At 37.2% G+C, this 17,656-nt stretch overlaps 1 protein-coding gene across 2 annotated transcripts in view; it reads left to right on the forward strand.

The window, feature by feature from the left end:
• Window positions 1-88: 88 nt before the first annotated feature.
• The window catches only part of upf1 (UPF1 RNA helicase and ATPase), a 27,745-nt gene continuing 10,177 nt past the window's right edge, over window positions 89-17,656 (forward strand). The window contains exons 1-18 of one of the 2 annotated variants that reach the window (XM_016532803.1): window positions 89-464; window positions 1,987-2,123; window positions 3,169-3,258; window positions 3,349-3,516; window positions 5,023-5,203; window positions 5,292-5,453; window positions 6,663-6,750; window positions 7,012-7,110; window positions 7,444-7,552; window positions 9,427-9,586; window positions 9,673-9,791; window positions 10,731-10,895; window positions 11,040-11,154; window positions 11,394-11,537; window positions 12,504-12,717; window positions 15,537-15,654; window positions 16,651-16,807; window positions 17,024-17,166. In XM_016532803.1, the coding sequence (XP_016388289.1) occupies window positions 294-464; window positions 1,987-2,123; window positions 3,169-3,258; window positions 3,349-3,516; window positions 5,023-5,203; window positions 5,292-5,453; window positions 6,663-6,750; window positions 7,012-7,110; window positions 7,444-7,552; window positions 9,427-9,586; window positions 9,673-9,791; window positions 10,731-10,895; window positions 11,040-11,154; window positions 11,394-11,537; window positions 12,504-12,717; window positions 15,537-15,654; window positions 16,651-16,807; window positions 17,024-17,166 (2,540 nt within the window). In that variant the 5' untranslated portion in view covers window positions 89-293. The remainder of the gene's footprint in view (window positions 465-1,986; window positions 2,124-3,168; window positions 3,259-3,348; window positions 3,517-5,022; window positions 5,204-5,291; window positions 5,454-6,662; window positions 6,751-7,011; window positions 7,111-7,443; window positions 7,553-9,426; window positions 9,587-9,672; window positions 9,792-10,730; window positions 10,896-11,039; window positions 11,155-11,393; window positions 11,538-12,503; window positions 12,718-15,536; window positions 15,655-16,650; window positions 16,808-17,023; window positions 17,167-17,656) is intronic. The other variant, XM_016532810.1, reaches the window with a different exon arrangement.

The following is a 17,656-nucleotide window of genomic DNA, read 5'->3' on the forward strand; positions in this document are numbered from 1 at the left end:
CAATTTATTTACAAAACAAAGCAAAGCAGCAAGTGTGTGTAGACGTCAGCGCTTCTGTGCGCTCTACGTCGGTTGCGCTCGCCCGTGACGTCACTTGAGTGGGAGTCGAATCTTCTCCGGAATCGCTTGCTTTCATTTCTGCACGAGTCCGTCGCGCGCGCGACGTTTCCTTCGCTTCACTTCGAACCAAAACAAACGTCGCCCGACGCGCCTCGGTCGGTCATTTCCCCCGCATCGCTGAGGGATTATTCGGTGTTTTCTGCGAAAAGGCGGCCAGTAAAGCCAGAGAAAAGATGAGTGTGGAGGCGTACGGGCCGAGCTCGCAGACGCTCACCTTCCTGGACACGGAGGAAGCGGAGCTGCTCGGGGCCGACACGCAGGGCTCCGAGTTCGAGTTCACCGACTTCACGCTGCCCAGCCAAACCCAAACGCAGGGCCAGACCCAGAGCCAACTCGACAACCAGGTATAAACGTACAAAACGCACAATCGAGCGTTCTGTCAGGCGGCCCGGAGCGCGTTTGTGTTCAAATGTGGCGAGCTAGCAGGCGTTAGCCGCGCGGTAGCGTTAGCAACGAGAGAGCAGGCCGCCTGAGAGAGAGAGAGAGTTGTCAGAGGGACTTTTATGAACTACATTAGTGTTTTAACAAAGTTAGTTTGCTAATAAATTAAACTAAATATATTAGCTCTTATGTTGTTGTTTGTAATGATGAAATGTGTTACGTCAGATCGTTTGTTTTGGTTGGTTAATTAGCTGCAAATCTCAGGTGTGTTTGCTTTCTTTCAGAGGGACTACGTTGGTGTTAAACTAATTTACTTAAAATATTAAACAGCACCTTATAGCAGCTTATTCGCAGAGATGGGGTGTTATTACAGATAGCTTGAGTTAGCGACAGCTGACATGTGTGATGCAGAGGTTTGATGTGATGCAGAGGTTTATTAACTATTTTGGTGTTATAATAACATGCATCTTATTTGATCTTTGACACACGTGGTGTAGGCTATTGTTTATGTCAGTAGTTTATCTCACATTTACACTGCTGTTCAAAAGTTTGGGATCAGAAAGATTTTTATTGTGTTTTAAAGAAGTCTGTTCTGCTCACCAAGGCTGCATTTATTTGATCAGAAATACAGAAAAAAATGTAATATTGTGCAATGTTATTGCAGTTTAAAATAAGGGTTTTCTATTTTAATATACTTTAAAATAATTTATTCCTGTGATCAAAGCTGTATTTTCAGCATCATTACTCCAGTCTTCAGTGTCACATGATCTTCAGAAATCATTCTAATATGCTGATTTATTATCAGTGCTGGAAACCGTTTTGCTGCTTAATATTTTTTTGGAACCTGTGATACAAAAATGTGATGTGTTTTTCAGAATTCTTTGATGAATAAAGTTAAAAAGAACAGCATTTATTTAAAATGTATTGCAATAATATTTCACAATATTACAGTTTTTGTTCTGTATTTCTGATCAAATAAATGCAGCACAGGGGTGTGAGATGTTTATTAACTATTTTGGTGTTATAATAACATGCATATTATTTTATCTTTGACACACGTGGTATATTGTTTATGTCAGTAGTTTATCTCACATTTATGTGTTTCAGAATGACTTTTGTGAACTACACCTGTTTTATAAAAGCATGTTTGATTAGAGGGGTTGCTTTTGTATGGTAATTGTAACCTGGAGGTGTGATTTAAATGTAAATTATATTATTAAATTGTTGTTATGTTTGCTTTAATAATAAGGTGTGTTTTATCTGTTTTTGTGCATGAGCTGCAGCTTTCAAAATTGTGTTTTCAGACTTTTGTTAAGTATATGCTGCAGACTCCGAGTAAGTCTCGTTAAACCAGGTGTGCATTTGTACTTGATTTAGCTGTGTTTCTGCTGGTGCAAGTTGCAGATGTGTGTGATTTGAGGGTGAAATGTGCACTGGATTGTACAATTTGAGATTTGTTTGTAAGGTGAAATGTTTTGTGTTCAGGTGAACGGGCCTGATGGCGTTCTGCCCAACGGAGAGGATGCAGTGGTGAAGACCAGCCAACTTCTGGCCGAGCTGAACTTTGAGGAGGATGAGGAAGATACTTACTACACTAAAGACCTGCCGGTGCACGCCTGCAGGTACTGATGACACACCTGCCCTGATCTCATACGCCATAATCATGTGTCTGTAGCTGTGAGAGCTATACAATAATGCACAATTCTCTGAAATACTTGCCTCTGATTTCTCACTCACAGTATTTTTTGTGTAATGACACTGTGCTGTATAATTGACAGTTTTCCCAGGCAACTTATTTATACAAAAGATGATGCATCACCCCTCTGATTGTACATTATGCTTGTTGTAGGTGTTTTGTTTTTGAAGTAGTTATTTATTAGCCAGATTTTAGGTTATAATTTATATGAAAAAAAGGTGTATATTTTCAGACTTGTCATTGTCATTATTGTCACCAGTTTTTCCGCCATTTTAATTAAATTTTTTTTTTTAAATGTGCATATATTGTATGTACATTCACTACCTGTCAAATGTTTGAGTCAGTAAGATTTTTATTTTAAAGAAATGTATATTTTTTTTCAGTGAGGATGCATTAAATTGATCAAAAGTGTCATTACAGACTTTAAATAATTTTATAAAAGATTTCTGTTTCAAATATATAAAAATATTAAGTTTAAATATTTTTATTTTTGATGTCCGATTATAATCAAATATTTTGAAATTTGTATTCATAAAAGAATCCTAAAAAATAATAACAATTTCCACCAAACTATGAAGCAGCACAACTGTTTTCAACATTGATAATAATCAGAAATGTTTCTTGAGCAGCAAACCAGCATATTAGAATGATTTCTGAAGATCATGTGACACTGAAGACTGGAGGAATGATGCTGAAAATTCAGCTTTGATCACAGGAATAAATTACATTTAAAAATGTATTCACATAAAAAGCAGTTATTTGAAATTGTAATAATATTTCACAATATTACCGTATTTGTAATCAAATAAATTCAGTCTTGGTGAGCAGAAGAGACTAGGAAACTTTAATAAATCATACCGACTCTAAACTTTTGAGTGGTAAATGTACTGTATTGCAGTGTATAAGCAGTGTGACTATTAGAATGCTTCAGGAATCATTCTGTGGGCTGGTTTTGTTTCATTTGTTTGCAGCTACTGTGGTATCCATGATCCAGCATGTGTGGTCTATTGCAACACCAGCAAGAAATGGTTCTGCAACGGCCGCGGTAACACCTCTGGCAGGTGAGTCCACCAAGTTTGTGTTGATAAATTAAAACTACTGTGTTGTTAAGACGTAAAAGCTGACGATTTTCGTCACGTTTGTTTTCTCAGTCATATTGTGAACCACTTGGTGAGGGCCAAATGTAAGGAGGTGACGCTGCATAAGGACGGACCGCTGGGAGAGACGGTTCTGGAGTGCTATAACTGCGGCTGCCGTAATGTCTTCCTGCTCGGCTTCATCCCGGCTAAAGCCGACTCTGTTGTGGTGCTTCTCTGCAGGTAAAATTCATCATCTCATTTGCAAACCATTTCATTCTGATTCACAAACTCAAATTCAGTAATTATGGAAAAAGTTGATTTTGATTAGGTTGACCCAAATCTAAATCGATGTCTTTTAGGCAACAGTAAATAAAGGGAGATTTAGTCATTGGTTTAAATTAGGGATGCACCGATACCACTTTTTCCAGTACTCGCCCGATACCGATACTTTTATTCTTGGTACTTGCCGATACCGTGTACCGATACCAATATTTTATTGCATTTGTAAATTTTTAAAATATTGGGTACAGAAAATCCTTAATCTCTTATAACTCCATTCTGCTGTCTGTTGTTCTGTTGTTGGTGTTTTTTTTCTGAATATGGCACTGATCACATGCTGTGTGGTATCGGCGTTTGGTATTGGGGCATTTTAACGAGTACGAGTACAGGAGCTCAGTATCGGGCCCGATACCAGTATCGGTATCGGTGCATCCCTAGTTTAAATAATAACAATAAAAATTGCTCTTTGTACCAGCTAGATTTCCTCTTTATGGCTTGTATATGACACAATCTGTATTTACCAGGTTACTTTAAGGCTTTTAAACTTAATATTGAGCTATTGCATGTGTGATGGTACATGCATACTGAAAATGTGAAATGGGAAAGTCCCTAATGTTACCCGTATTTTCATTATTATGTAATGAGACTGGGCGTGAAGGTAAGAAGAAACTAGGTTTGTACTTGATGTGACTCGTGTGCTAGAATAATTGCTTTTAATGTGTTTATAATAGCATGTTTATAAATGAATGTTTTTATCATTTTTATAAATATTTTATTTTCCTAAAATTTATTAAATATTCTTATATCATTTCGATAAATAGTTTGTATTAATAAAAACAATGCACAAAATTCTTTCCCATTTTTTTTTTCTCCTGAGATTGCCCCTCATGTTGACTGGATGAATTTTATTTTATGTTTAATTTGAGCATTCATGGGTGTACAAACATATACCATATTTAAATGTACATATAGTACTCAATGCAATCATAAAGTATCTTTTGCAATTTAAACAAGAACAATTGCCTAATGTGTTTTTTTTTCTTTTACAAAAAAAAAAAAAGTAAATATTAAATAAATAAAATAAAATTAAAATAAAGGTAGAAATAGTATCTATGTACGTCCAGGGATAGAACTTGTGGCCTAATTAAACTCCATTATTTTAAATTTAAATTCCATTAAATTTCAAGTCATTAAAAGTCATTATTTTATATATTAATCTCCTTCTATTTACATATTTACATGATACAAATTCAACCCATTTCCTCCATTTTTCCAGGAGACAATGATTTTTAAAAATATTTTCTTTTAAATGTTTTGTGTAAATTTAATCACACCACTTCAAGCAGTGAAGGCACAACAGTCAATTTTTTATTTTAATCTGGTGCTGGTTTTATCAGAAGCTGTCAGCCATCGCTTATCAAGCGTGTGCACTCCCTCCGTCTCATGGGTGTGTGTTTGTGTGTTTAGGCAGCCGTGTGCCAGTCAGAGCAGTCTGAAGGACATTAATTGGGACAGCTCTCAGTGGCAGCCCCTCATCCAGGACCGCTGCTTCCTGTCCTGGCTAGTGAAGATCCCGTCCGAGCAGGAGCAACTGAGGGCCCGTCAGATCACGGCACAGCAGATCAATAAACTTGAGGAGCTCTGGAAGGTACCGTGGTGTACATCTTTCATATGAATACAAACGCAGTTTTGAGCATCCTATTGTTGTATGACTCTACGTTCTATTGTGTTTGCAGGAAAACCCAACAGCGACCCTGGAAGATTTGGAGAAACCTGGAGTGGATGAGGAACCTCAGCACGTTCTGCTACGCTACGAAGATGCCTATCAGTACCAGAACATCTTTGGGCCGCTGGTCAAACTAGAGGCCGACTATGACAAGAAACTCAAAGAGTCCCAAGTATGAAAACCTTTCTGCTCTTCAGCAATTCCCATGGTTAAACTAGTGAAAAATTATGCATTAGTACTGATATGCTGATGAAGACTGTGTTAGTAATATTTTTTTTGGTTAACTTCCTGCTTGAACTATGGAGTGCAACAGTGGCCACCCACTTTTTCAAAAGTGAAAGTACTTTTCCCATTCAGTTTCTTCATAGGCAAATTCAATAAATAGTTCAGCCATGAACCAGACCAACCAGCTCTGGAATAAATCTCAGCATTCAACATTTGATTCAAACCAGCTGCAACCAATTACATCTGGTGTAACGTCTCTTATGAGGAAATGAGCTACTGTGAAATCCATAATAGTGCTGCAATATAGAACTATTGCCAAGTATATGATGTGATGTATTGAAGGTTTATTACAAACTATTCAAATATATACAAAGGTATAAATCGTTTAAGATTGTAAGAACACTGATTCAGTTATTCACAATGCTTCATGGGATTGTGTGGTCACTGTTAGAACAGATTTCTGTTTCTATGGTAACAGCCCTGATAGTGATTATCTGGTAAGGATTTTCGCCAGGAATTTGGCAATTAAACATGATTTCATAAATATAAAGCTGAAATCACACTGACTTATAGCTAGTACAGAAGCAAATATTATCACTTTACATTTCAGTTCATAGGTCTGTCTAAAAACATTATACATTATTGCATATTATTGCTAAAAATCTCAATGTTGAGAAAATGGATGGGAGTTTTATTTCTGGAATACGACAGTTGCACTTTTTTGCCAGCAAAAAAATATTTTTTCATTTTAAAATTCATTTTAGGGCTGCATGACTTAATTATAGTGCAATTAATTTATCAGATATTGTGATTGCAAATTGAACTGTGATATAGTTTTCATATGGGATGAAATTTCATATCTTGTGTGTCTAAAAGTATATTTATAAATTATATTGTGATTCCATTTTTATTTCCATTAATTGTGCAGCCGCATTGTTTTAGTTTAATTTTAAATTCTATTTAATCAATTTAATTAGATGGGCGTTCACATGTGTTTGTGTTGATCTTTTCTTGTACCTGAGATTCTTTTCTCTTAGAGAGGTTGTTTATAATTGCAAAGTCCAAATACAGAATCAGATTTAATATGTGTCAGACTGCGAATGTTAAAACATTTCATATTTATTCTGCTTGCTTGTCTCCTGTCTTTTTACTTCAGACTCAAGACAATATTACAGTGAGGTGGGATTTGGGACTGAATAAAAAGCGGATAGCTTATTTCACTCTGCCCAAGACGGATTCAGGTGGTAATATTTACTTTCAGCATCTTCTGTGTCTACCAGTGGTTCATATCCATCCCATCCCTAACACCGTGTCCCATGCATCCCTCATCGATGTGTGCACGGACCTGAGTGTGCGTGCGCGCGTGTGTGTGTGCGCGCATGTGTGTTTGTGGTGCTGTACTGTGTATGTGATGGATATATAGCTCAATTAGTGTTATTCAAACATAAATCCACAGGATGTGTTCTATCTGACATTGTTTTCTCGGTGTGGGTGATGTTTATCAGACATGCGACTGATGCAAGGAGACGAGATCTGTCTGCGCTATAAAGGAGACATGGCTCCGCTGTGGAAAGGAATCGGACACGTCATCAAAGTCCCAGACAGTATACTTTCAGCAAAGTTCAAACTCGCTGTTGTCACACAATTATTCTCTCTTGATAATGGGCTTAAGCATGCATTGCTCATACGTAGGATTTATGATTTGATAAGCAAACACCCAGAACACCCTAGCAACTGCATAGCAACATAATTGCAACCTCTGCATACCAAAACTCCATACAACAGACTTGCATCGTGACCGTGAGTTTTGCAAGCACTCTTTATATCAGCAGAAAGTCAGTTGCCTATTCTTACTGTGCTGTTTTGATGTGCGAGTTTGTAAGTATCTTACAGGACACTGTATTATACGGTTTATTCCTTAACTGAGATCCTCTCAGATTATGGAGATGAAATTGCCATCGAGCTGCGCAGCAGTGCTGGTGCTCCTGTGGAGGTGCCGCATAACTTCCAGGTGGACTTTGTCTGGAAGTCGACATCTTTTGACCGGTTAGTCCTGCTGTCACTTTTACACTTTTACTAGTCCATTAAACTGTTTCCATTTGCTTTGCTACATTTATACAGTATAATTCACCCAAAAAGTAGTTCGCCCAAAATTTAAAATTGCTTTAATTTATTTAGTTTCATGTTGATTTAAATTACTCAATTGCTATTTTTTATTTTTTTTCATGGATGCAAAAGGAAAATTTTATGAAGAATGTACTGATGTTGTCCATGCAAGAGTATTTTAGTATTGAGATACTACTTTCCTTTTTATTAACATTCTAAAATAGTATTTATTTGTATATTTTACATATACATTTTAAAGTTTTAGTAAATTTATTGTGTATTTTTGTCATTTTTATAATTTTTTTGTATATATCTTTGTAGTTTTTATTCATTTTTGAGTTTTAGAAATTTCAGTACATCAAGTTAAACTAAATAAAAATGAGAAATGTTGCCTTGTCAACTAGCTGAAATAAAATTTATTTTAAAATATTTTATTTACATTTTATTCATCCAAAAAATGAAAATAGCTTTTATTTACTTGCCTTCATGTTAATCCAAACATGATTTTTTTCTTTTGTGGACTGAATAAAATTATGAAGAATATACTGGTTTTATCCATGCCACAGTGTTGATACTTTTTGTTTTATGAATATTTTAAATTAATATTTATTTATATATTTTCCATTTTAATTTTAGTTTTATTATTTATAAAAAAAATTAGTTAGTTGTTTTTTTGTGTTTTTGTCATTTTGTATTAGTCAGTTAGATCAGTTTGCACAGTCGGTCCGCGTCAAGTCGAACACACCTACTACTGTAGTTAACACCGGTTACACTCTCAGAGATACTCTCACATGTGAGGCTGTAGTGTGAATGTGTCCCAGCCCCCTTAGATGTAAGGCTATATTTACACTAGTACGTTTTTGTTTTAAAATGAAAACGATCCTCGTCATACTGACATTTCCACTGCGTTTCAAGCTGGCTTTCCACTATCTCCGACAAACAACAGACCGGAAGTCATTCATTTCCAATGGAGAGTAGTGCGGGAGCTGCGTGGAGCAACATCATATGCTGAAGTCCGTTCATACTACACGACCGAAAGCGCGTGTTACGTGACCATTCATGCACACATCATGATACATAAGACAATAAATAAAGATTTATATTCCGCTTTTACTCAAAACTCACTTTAAACCACCATGAAAAATAAAACCAATATATATATTTTTTAGATAATGTGATTTTATTCAAATTGATTTCATAAATTGGTATCGAAAAAAGTATTGTTCAGGAACCGGTATCGAAGTCAAGGTATCGGTATCGATATCGAAAATTTTTGAATGATACCCAGCTTTACTTGGCAACTAGCTGAAATAAATAAATTTTTAAAAATATTTTATTTCAGTTAACACTTTATTTCAAGTAACAGAAATGTTTTTTTTTATTGTTTTAGTTTAGTATTATTTATAATAAGTAACGATGCAATTACAACCAGTGGAGACTGGAGCTTTCTGAGTCCAAAAAGATTTTACTAGATCATCAATGATTGCATAATAAACTACTTAGATTTTTCACATAAAGCTATCATAAGACTTCTCAAGGTATATCATGCATGAGTCTCACAGACTCCTCCTGTGATACTTCTATTGGTCTTTTGCGTTTTTTAAAGGGGTCATATGATGCGATTTCAATTTTTCCTTTCTCTTTGGAGTGTTACAAGCTCTTGGTGCAAAAATGTAAGTTTAAAAGCTCCAGTCCTGATTATTTGTAATTGTATGAAAAAAAAACACCTTTGTGTTGCAATTATAATTTTCAGATTAATTATTACTTGAAATAGTCTAATGATCTGTGAACCTGTTTTTGTTTGTCTTATGTAGAATGCAGAGCGCCTTGAAGACGTTTGCCGTGGACGAGACCTCTGTGTCCGGCTACATCTACCACAAGCTTCTGGGTCATGAGGTGGAGGACGTTATCATCAAATGCCAGCTGCCCAAACGCTTCACTGCACAGGGCCTGCCAGACCTCAACCACTCGCAGGTACAGAGCTGTCTGAAGCCCCCGTCCTCTGATTCAGCCCTTCGTCTTCAAGTTTCTGAAACTCAAGTTGTTTTGGCATGATGTAGGTTTATGCTGTGAAGACGGTGCTGCAGCGACCCCTCAGTCTGATCCAGGGGCCTCCAGGAACCGGAAAGACTGTCACCTCTGCCACCATCGTCTACCATCTGGCCAGACAGGGCAATGGGTGAGACACGTTCATGACAGTGTTAGACTGAACACCTCACTGAATTTACCATGCATTATACTATTTCAACTGGAAATGGAGTTCATTCATTTAGTTAAAAGGCTACTGTATTGAATATTTAATCTCATATCATTTTATAAATATCTGATATTTGTAATATTAGGGTCCTATGATTTCCACATTGTGGAAAACGCAGATGGAATAGCATAATCCAGTCATAAACATGGAATTTAGGAATACGCAAAATGTCTGTGAATTTGGCAAATTTTAATTGAATAAATCGAAAGTAGAGCTGTACACTTCTAATAAAATTTGTCTGTGAAATATTAAACCACAAAAAGACTATTTAAATATGAAGTGATGTTTATGGTAAAAAATTAGGTTGAAGAAATTGTGACATATTATTATTGTACAGTAGAATACCTTTCAAAGAGTAATAATAATAAATGTAATACTTTATTTTTTACAGTCTATCTTCCATGTTTTAATTTTAATTTGCTTACATTTTATAAGATTAATTCAATGTTTTATGCCTTTGTTTGATTACCAATGTTTTTGATAATAAATCTGAATTAAATCATAAATAAAAACAAAAGCACATCATTTTTTTTATTATTGTAAAAATGTTATTTGTTAAATTAAAACTGAATTTGGGGAAAAATAAAACTGATTTCGTAAGGCCAAAAAAAATAATATTTATTGAACTTTTAATAAATTGCTGTTAAATTGTATACATTTCACGATTTCAATAATTACGTATGCTTTTTGATTTACAAAATTTAATTTTACTTTTAAAACAGATCCAGAATCCGTTTTATGCAGAAAAATTAGAAAGGAAATAAAATAATCTAGAAAATTGTAAACAGAAAAATGAAATTTGGGGAAAATAGGGCCGAATAATAACTGAGTTTTTGTTTTTGTGTCCATCTGATGGTTTAGTCCGGTGCTGGTTTGTGCTCCGAGTAACATCGCAGTGGATCAGCTGACAGAGAAGATCCATCAGACAGGACTGAAGGTGGTTCGTCTGTGCGCTAAGAGTCGTGAGGCCATAGATTCACCTGTGTCTTTCCTGGCTCTGCACAATCAGATCCGCAACATGGACAGGTACGGACATTTCAGTTCTTAATGCGTTACTTAAAAATGCACTATTTGATCTCTATGTGTTTGTGCAATGAATGCTTTGATTTGAATGTTTGGCAGTGTGGCAGAGATCTTATGAGGACTGATGTGTGTCTGTCCTTTTTGCAGCATGCCAGAGTTGCAGAAACTGCAGCAGCTGAAGGACGAAACTGGCGAGCTGTCGTCTTCTGATGAGAAACGTTACCGAGCTCTCAAACGAACCGCTGAGAGAGAGCTGCTCATGGTACCTGTCTGACTTCACGATAGACACTAAATGCTGGAATATTACACAGCCAAATGAAGCTTTTCTAGAGTCTGAAGTTGAGTTTTCAGTGTGTTTATTTATATAAACGCTGCAGGCGGTGGAGCACAATAATGCTTAAGCCGTTTTCTTTGGCACAAGAAATGGTGCGTTTTTGTGTGATGCGTTTTTCTATAAAAAAAACAAAAAAACATCTTATGTTCTCTGTCTCTGTCTCTCAGAATGCAGATGTGATCTGCTGCACATGCGTGGGTGCGGGTGACCCTCGCCTGGCTAAAATGCAGTTTCGCTCCATCCTTATTGATGAGAGCACACAGGCCACGGAGCCCGAGTGCATGGTGCCAGTGGTGCTCGGGGCCAAACAGGTATGTGATAGGACACACTCTCCTTCATCTGATGTTTATTAATCTGTAATCAAATATACTGTGTTTTCTGGAAAACAAGTCGCACCTGAATATAAGTCGCACCTGGTCAAAATTGCATTGTTGAGAGAAGAAACAGACAAGTCGCATTTTATTATTACATTCAGAAATAATGCAAAATGCTGGTAAATAAAACCAAATGTGTTTTAGTTTCACTCACTTCACAAAGAATCCTTCACATTTAATCAGGTGAATTTACCTGAAATAAAATATTAACATAATAAAAAAAAGAAAAGACAAAACAAAATTAATAAAATTTTAACTGCAATTAAATTGAAAACAGAAAATGTAAAAAAAAAAAAAATCTAAATATTAATACAAACTATAATAGTATCTAATATTGCTTTTAATGCTATCCAGAACAAGAATGAAAAAATAAGTATAAAAAGTTGAATGTGAGGAGAGATAAAAACTGAAACCTAAGAGATAAAACGTTTTTGCCAAAATGCAGACCAGATTTTAAAAAATGCAGATTTTTGTAAAAATGCAGACCAGTCATTCCTAATTTGCCAGCAACTGACTCCTATATTTACCTTGTATTGACTTATATTTATGACAGATATTTACTAAGTTTGAAAAACAATGATCGTTAATGAATTCTGTTATTTTTAACAAGTAAAAATATATCTAAACTACAGTATTTTTCTACTTTACCACTTTAAATGAAGTGATTATAGAGAGTAAAAGTGAACGAAAGGAGGAAAATAAATGATTCTGTAACTATTAAGTTAATTTCAGTTTGAAAGTCGCTTTGGAATATTTTGGAATACAAGTCACAGCACATTTTATTTGATTAAAAAAAAGTGACTTGTGTTCCAGAAAATACGGTACTTTAAATTTGTGTGTATATTCTTCCATGTAACTGTACATTTTCTGTTTAGTAACTGTACTGTCTTCTCCCTCTGATAGCTGATTCTGGTGGGTGACCACTGTCAGCTGGGTCCTGTGGTCATGTGCAAGAAGGCGGCTAAAGCAGGTCTGTCTCAGTCTCTGTTTGAGAGGCTGGTGGTCCTGGGCATCAGACCCATCCGTCTGCAGGTGCAGTACCGCATGCACCCGGCCCTCAGCGCTTTCCCTTCAAATATCTTCTACGAGGGCTCTCTGCAGAACGGCGTCACCGCTGGTACGGCATCTCAAGTTATTTTTTGTTTGTAATAAAATTCACTTGGGCTGATATTGGATTAAAGGGGTCATGAACTGCCTTTTTTTTTTTATTTTGTACTGTTCTCTGAGGTCCACTTATGTCATCAAGATTTTTACTTCATAATTCAGAAGTAATAGGCTATTTTCTGTCCTGTTTTGACCCTCTCTCATCTGATCGCTCTTTGAATAGTTTGAATAGTGTGGTGGATTGTAGACTCGGAAGTAAACGTTCACTGCTGTGATTGGCTAACAGTTGTGTACTCGTGTGATGCGACATTACTGTCAGATCCGATATAGACGCACAGCATCGTCTTTTAGTTTCAATCTTTCTGAAAATCCGGCGTCGAATTGTGCCTTGTTTATAAAATGAATCATTAAAAGTTCATCCACTTTTTCCTGATGTTGGGATCAGAAGGAAGGCGATGCAGAGACTGTTTTTTCACATCTTGGCATTGAAGAGTGTCTTGTTTTCTTCGGAGCATCTTTATCGTTTGGTTTCTGCGTAGATTTGCGTTTGCTGCTCTCGTTATTTGCACTACATGTGTGAATCGTTGGGCGGAGCTAAACAGACAGTGGCGTAGAATCGGTGGGCGGAGCTAAACAGACAGTGGTGTAGAATCGGTGGGGGGAGCTAAACAGGAAGTAATGTAGAAGCAGGCGGTGATCATCTTCTGCTGAGGTGGAGTTTAACCACACTATTACGTCATAGAGCGGCACATTCCACAAGCTGTCGTTTTGGCAGACTGGCTTCAATATAAGCTGTTTTTAGACTAAAGAGAAAGTTTTAAGTTCTGAAACTTACAGGATGTTTATAGTACAATGACCTCTTATATGTCAAAAGATCAAGGGAATTTTGATTTCTCAGTTCATGACCGCTTTAAAGGGATAGTTCACCCAAAAATGAAAATTACCGCATGATTTACTCACCCTCAAGCCATCCTAGGTGTATATGACTTTCTTCTTTCAGATGAATACAATCAGAATTATATAAAAAAAATGTCCTGGCTCTTCCAAGCTTTATAATGGCGGTGAATGGGGATCCACTCTCTTGTGATCGCATGTACAACAGTTAGCGAAAGCTAGAGATTACAGTATATAAAGTTGTAAATATGGATATTTTTCTTACACAAACGCATCGCTTCACTTCAGAAGACCTTTATTCACCCCCTGGAGCCGTGTGGAGCACTTTTTATGATGGATGGATGCAGTTTATTTTGCTTCAAAATCTCAACACCCATTCACTGCCATTATAAAGCTTGGAAGAGCCAGGACATTTTTTTTATATGACTCCGATGGTATTCGTCTGAAAGAAGAAAGGCATATTTTTGTTTGTAATAAAATTCACTTGGGCTGATATTGGATTAAAGGGGTCATGAACTGCCTTTTTTTTTTTATTTTGTACTGTTCTCTGAGGCCCACTTATGTCATCAAGATTTTTACTTCATAATTCAGAAGTAATAGGCTATTTTCTGTCCTGTTTTGACCCTCTCTCATCTGATCGCTCTTTGAATAGTTTGAATAGTGTGGTGGATTGTAGACTCGGAAGTAAACGTTCACTGCTGTGATTGGCTAACAGTTGTGTACTCGTGTGATGCGACATTACTGTCAGATCCGATATAGACGCACAGCATCGTCTTTTAGTTTCAATCTTTCTGAAAATCCGGCGTCGAATTGTGCCTTGTTTATAAAATGAATCATTAAAAGTTCATCCACTTTTTCCTGATGTTGGGATCAGAAGGAAGGCGATGCAGAGACTGTTTTTTCACATCTTGGCATTGAAGAGTGTCTTGTTTTCTTCGGAGCATCTTTATCGTTTGGTTTCTGCGTAGATTTGCGTTTGCTGCTCTCGTTATTTGCACTACATGTGTGAATCGTTGGGCGGAGCTAAACAGACAGTGGCGTAGAATCGGTGGGCGGAGCTAAACAGACAGTGGTGTAGAATCGGTGGGTGGAGCTAAACAGGAAGTAATGTAGAAGCAGGCGTTGATCATCTTCTGCTGAGGTGGAGTTTAACCACACTATTACGTCATAGAGCGGCACATTCCACAAGCTGTCGTTTTGGCAGACTGGCTTCAATATAAGCTGTTTTTAGACTAAAGAGAAAGTTTTAAGTTCTGAAACTTACAGGATGTTTATAGTACAATGACCTCTTATATGTCAAAAGATCAAGGGAATTTTGATTTCTCAGTTCATGACCGCTTTAAAGGGATAGTTCACCCAAAAATGAAAATTACCGCATGATTTACTCACCCTCAAGCCATCCTAGGTGTATATGACTTTCTTCTTTCAGATGAATACAATCAGAATTATATAAAAAAAATGTCCTGGCTCTTCCAAGCTTTATAATGGCGGTGAATGGGGATCCACTCTCTTGTGATCGCATGTACAACAGTTAGCGAAAGCTAGAGATTACAGTATATAAAGTTGTAAATATGGATATTTTTCTTACACAAACGCATCGCTTCACTTCAGAAGACCTTTATTCACCCCCTGGAGCCGTGTGGAGCACTTTTTATGATGGATGGATGCAGTTTATTTTGCTTCAAAATCTCAACACCCATTCACTGCCATTATAAAGCTTGGAAGAGCCAGGACATTTTTTTTATATGACTCCGATGGTATTCGTCTGAAAGAAGAAAGTCATATACACCTAGGATGGCTTGAAGATGAGAAAATCATGGGGTAATTTTCATTTTTGGGTGAACTATCCCTTTAAGTTCAGTTTAGATAGATTTGTTTTGTTATATAGAGACAGAAAATATCTGTGTGCCACATTGATGATGTTCTGTTGTTCTCCAGCTGATCGCATCAAGAAAGGCTTTGACTTTCAGTGGCCTCAGCCCGATAAGCCCATGTTTTTCTACGTAACCCAGGGCCAGGAGGAGATTGCGAGTTCTGGCACCTCCTATCTCAACAGGTAGATTTGAACATGATATCCCACTCTCAACACAAATATCAGATGCATGTTGCACACAAAATGCTTTCTCAGAACAGCAAGACTCAATCTGATAGGCTGGCTTTGTGCTGTTTCGGGGAGTCAGATCTAGACTAATCATTAGTCAGATGTATCACATAGAATATTTGAAAAAAATTACATATTTAATTAGTTAAAAAAAAGTATATTCCTGTATATATTAGTGGTTATATAGGATTTTAGATTTATGCCTCTAAACATCACATAAAACAACCTGTTACCATCAAAATGGCATTTCTTCGTTCCTGAGAGGTAATTATCAACCACAATCTTTAAAAATGTATATGTAATTTTCAGCCTCAGTAAAGAACGCCATGACATTAAAGTAATTCTGCCTGAAGTCAGAGATGCTACTGACTGATATTACTGACCAACATTTAAATCTCTTAATAGAACAAAACCGAAAACATTGAAATCTCTTAATAGAACAAAACAGACCAGCATTTAAATCTCTTAATTGCCTTTGAGTGTTCAGTCATATACCCAAGTCACTGGTATATGTGCTAGACAACATTATAAATATAATATAGCTAGATCTAGATCCGGAGAATTATTGAAATCATTGTTTTATATTATCATATCACCCAACTCAAAAGCTTGCTCAATGCTAAAGCACTAAGGCATTATAGACATAACAGCATGACTTTCTGTAAAGCTGCTTTGGAATGGTGTGTATCGTGAAAAGCACTGTTCAAATAAATTTAACCTTTTTATATATATATTTGTTAATATGTCGATCAGTTGGCCTCTTCCTGTATAAGTGGTCGTCTCTCGGCCAGAATCCAATACGAAGCAGAACAGATTTTATGCCAATAGTCAAAAGTCTGGAATAACCGAGACCTTTGAAAATTCATAAGCTCATTCATAAATGCTCCTTACCAGCATTAGATGAAGCTCATTCAAAGGGCCGGTCTGATAAAATCATCTCTCTGTGTTCAGGACTGAGGCTGCTAATGTGGAGAAGATCACCACCCGTCTGCTGAAGGCCGGAGCCAAACCTGACCAGATCGGCATAATTACACCATACGAGGGCCAGCGCTCTTACCTGGTGCAGTACATGCAGTTCAGCGGCTCACTGCACACCAAACTATACCAGGTACAGAGTCCAAACAGCACCTACAGACTGATTTCAGCCGTTCTGTCACATACTTTTACTCTAGACCCTCACTGTGGCAATTTAGGGTGTCAAGAAAAGCGCATTTTGTTGTAAGATCATTACTGCTGTAGTACTGGCTCTTTTTAATGGCTGTTTGACATCCAGCCTCAGGCAGCAGCGTGTCGGTGATGTATTGATGCCTGTGTGTGTCTACAGGAGGTGGAGATCGCCAGCGTGGATGCGTTCCAGGGCAGAGAGAAGGACTTCATCATCCTGTCTTGTGTCAGAGCTAACGAGCACCAGGGCATCGGCTTCCTGAACGACCCACGTCGTCTCAATGTGGCGCTAACCAGAGCCAGGTAACAAAAGGGCCTTTCGCACCGCTTTAGTTCCAGAACTAAATGTACAGTACTAAAGTACTGGGACGATTTTGCGCGAACTATTTCCCAGTACCATTTAAAGGGTTGCATTCGCACCGAGAGTGTGTACTAAGAAGTGACGTAAGCCGGTCGACAGCGTCGTCATTTGTGCGCGGCGTTCAACAACAGAAACAAAGAAAAACAACATTAACAACAGGAGGATGGAAGACGCTGTGATCGGAGCTGTGTTTTTGTTGTGTCTCGCAGGTTTCACAATAATGGACATGGAAAGTCGACGTATACGTAAAGCGATTGAAAGAACGGAAAGGAGGACTAAGAATCTACAACGACAACTGGCAGTGCTACATTTGCAACAAGTGCCTGCACTTCAGCGTCCGTCCATCTATCGCTGTTCTCCATACTTGCGAAATAAGTTGACACAATGTTTACAGTATGTTTACACAGCATTTTAAATCATGGCGGGTGAGGG

This window comes from Sinocyclocheilus rhinocerous, unplaced genomic scaffold, assembly GCF_001515625.1.
Source record: "Sinocyclocheilus rhinocerous isolate Xijiao unplaced genomic scaffold, SAMN03320098_v1.1 scaffold102, whole genome shotgun sequence".
Classification (NCBI taxonomy): Eukaryota; Metazoa; Chordata; class Actinopteri; order Cypriniformes; family Cyprinidae; genus Sinocyclocheilus; species Sinocyclocheilus rhinocerous.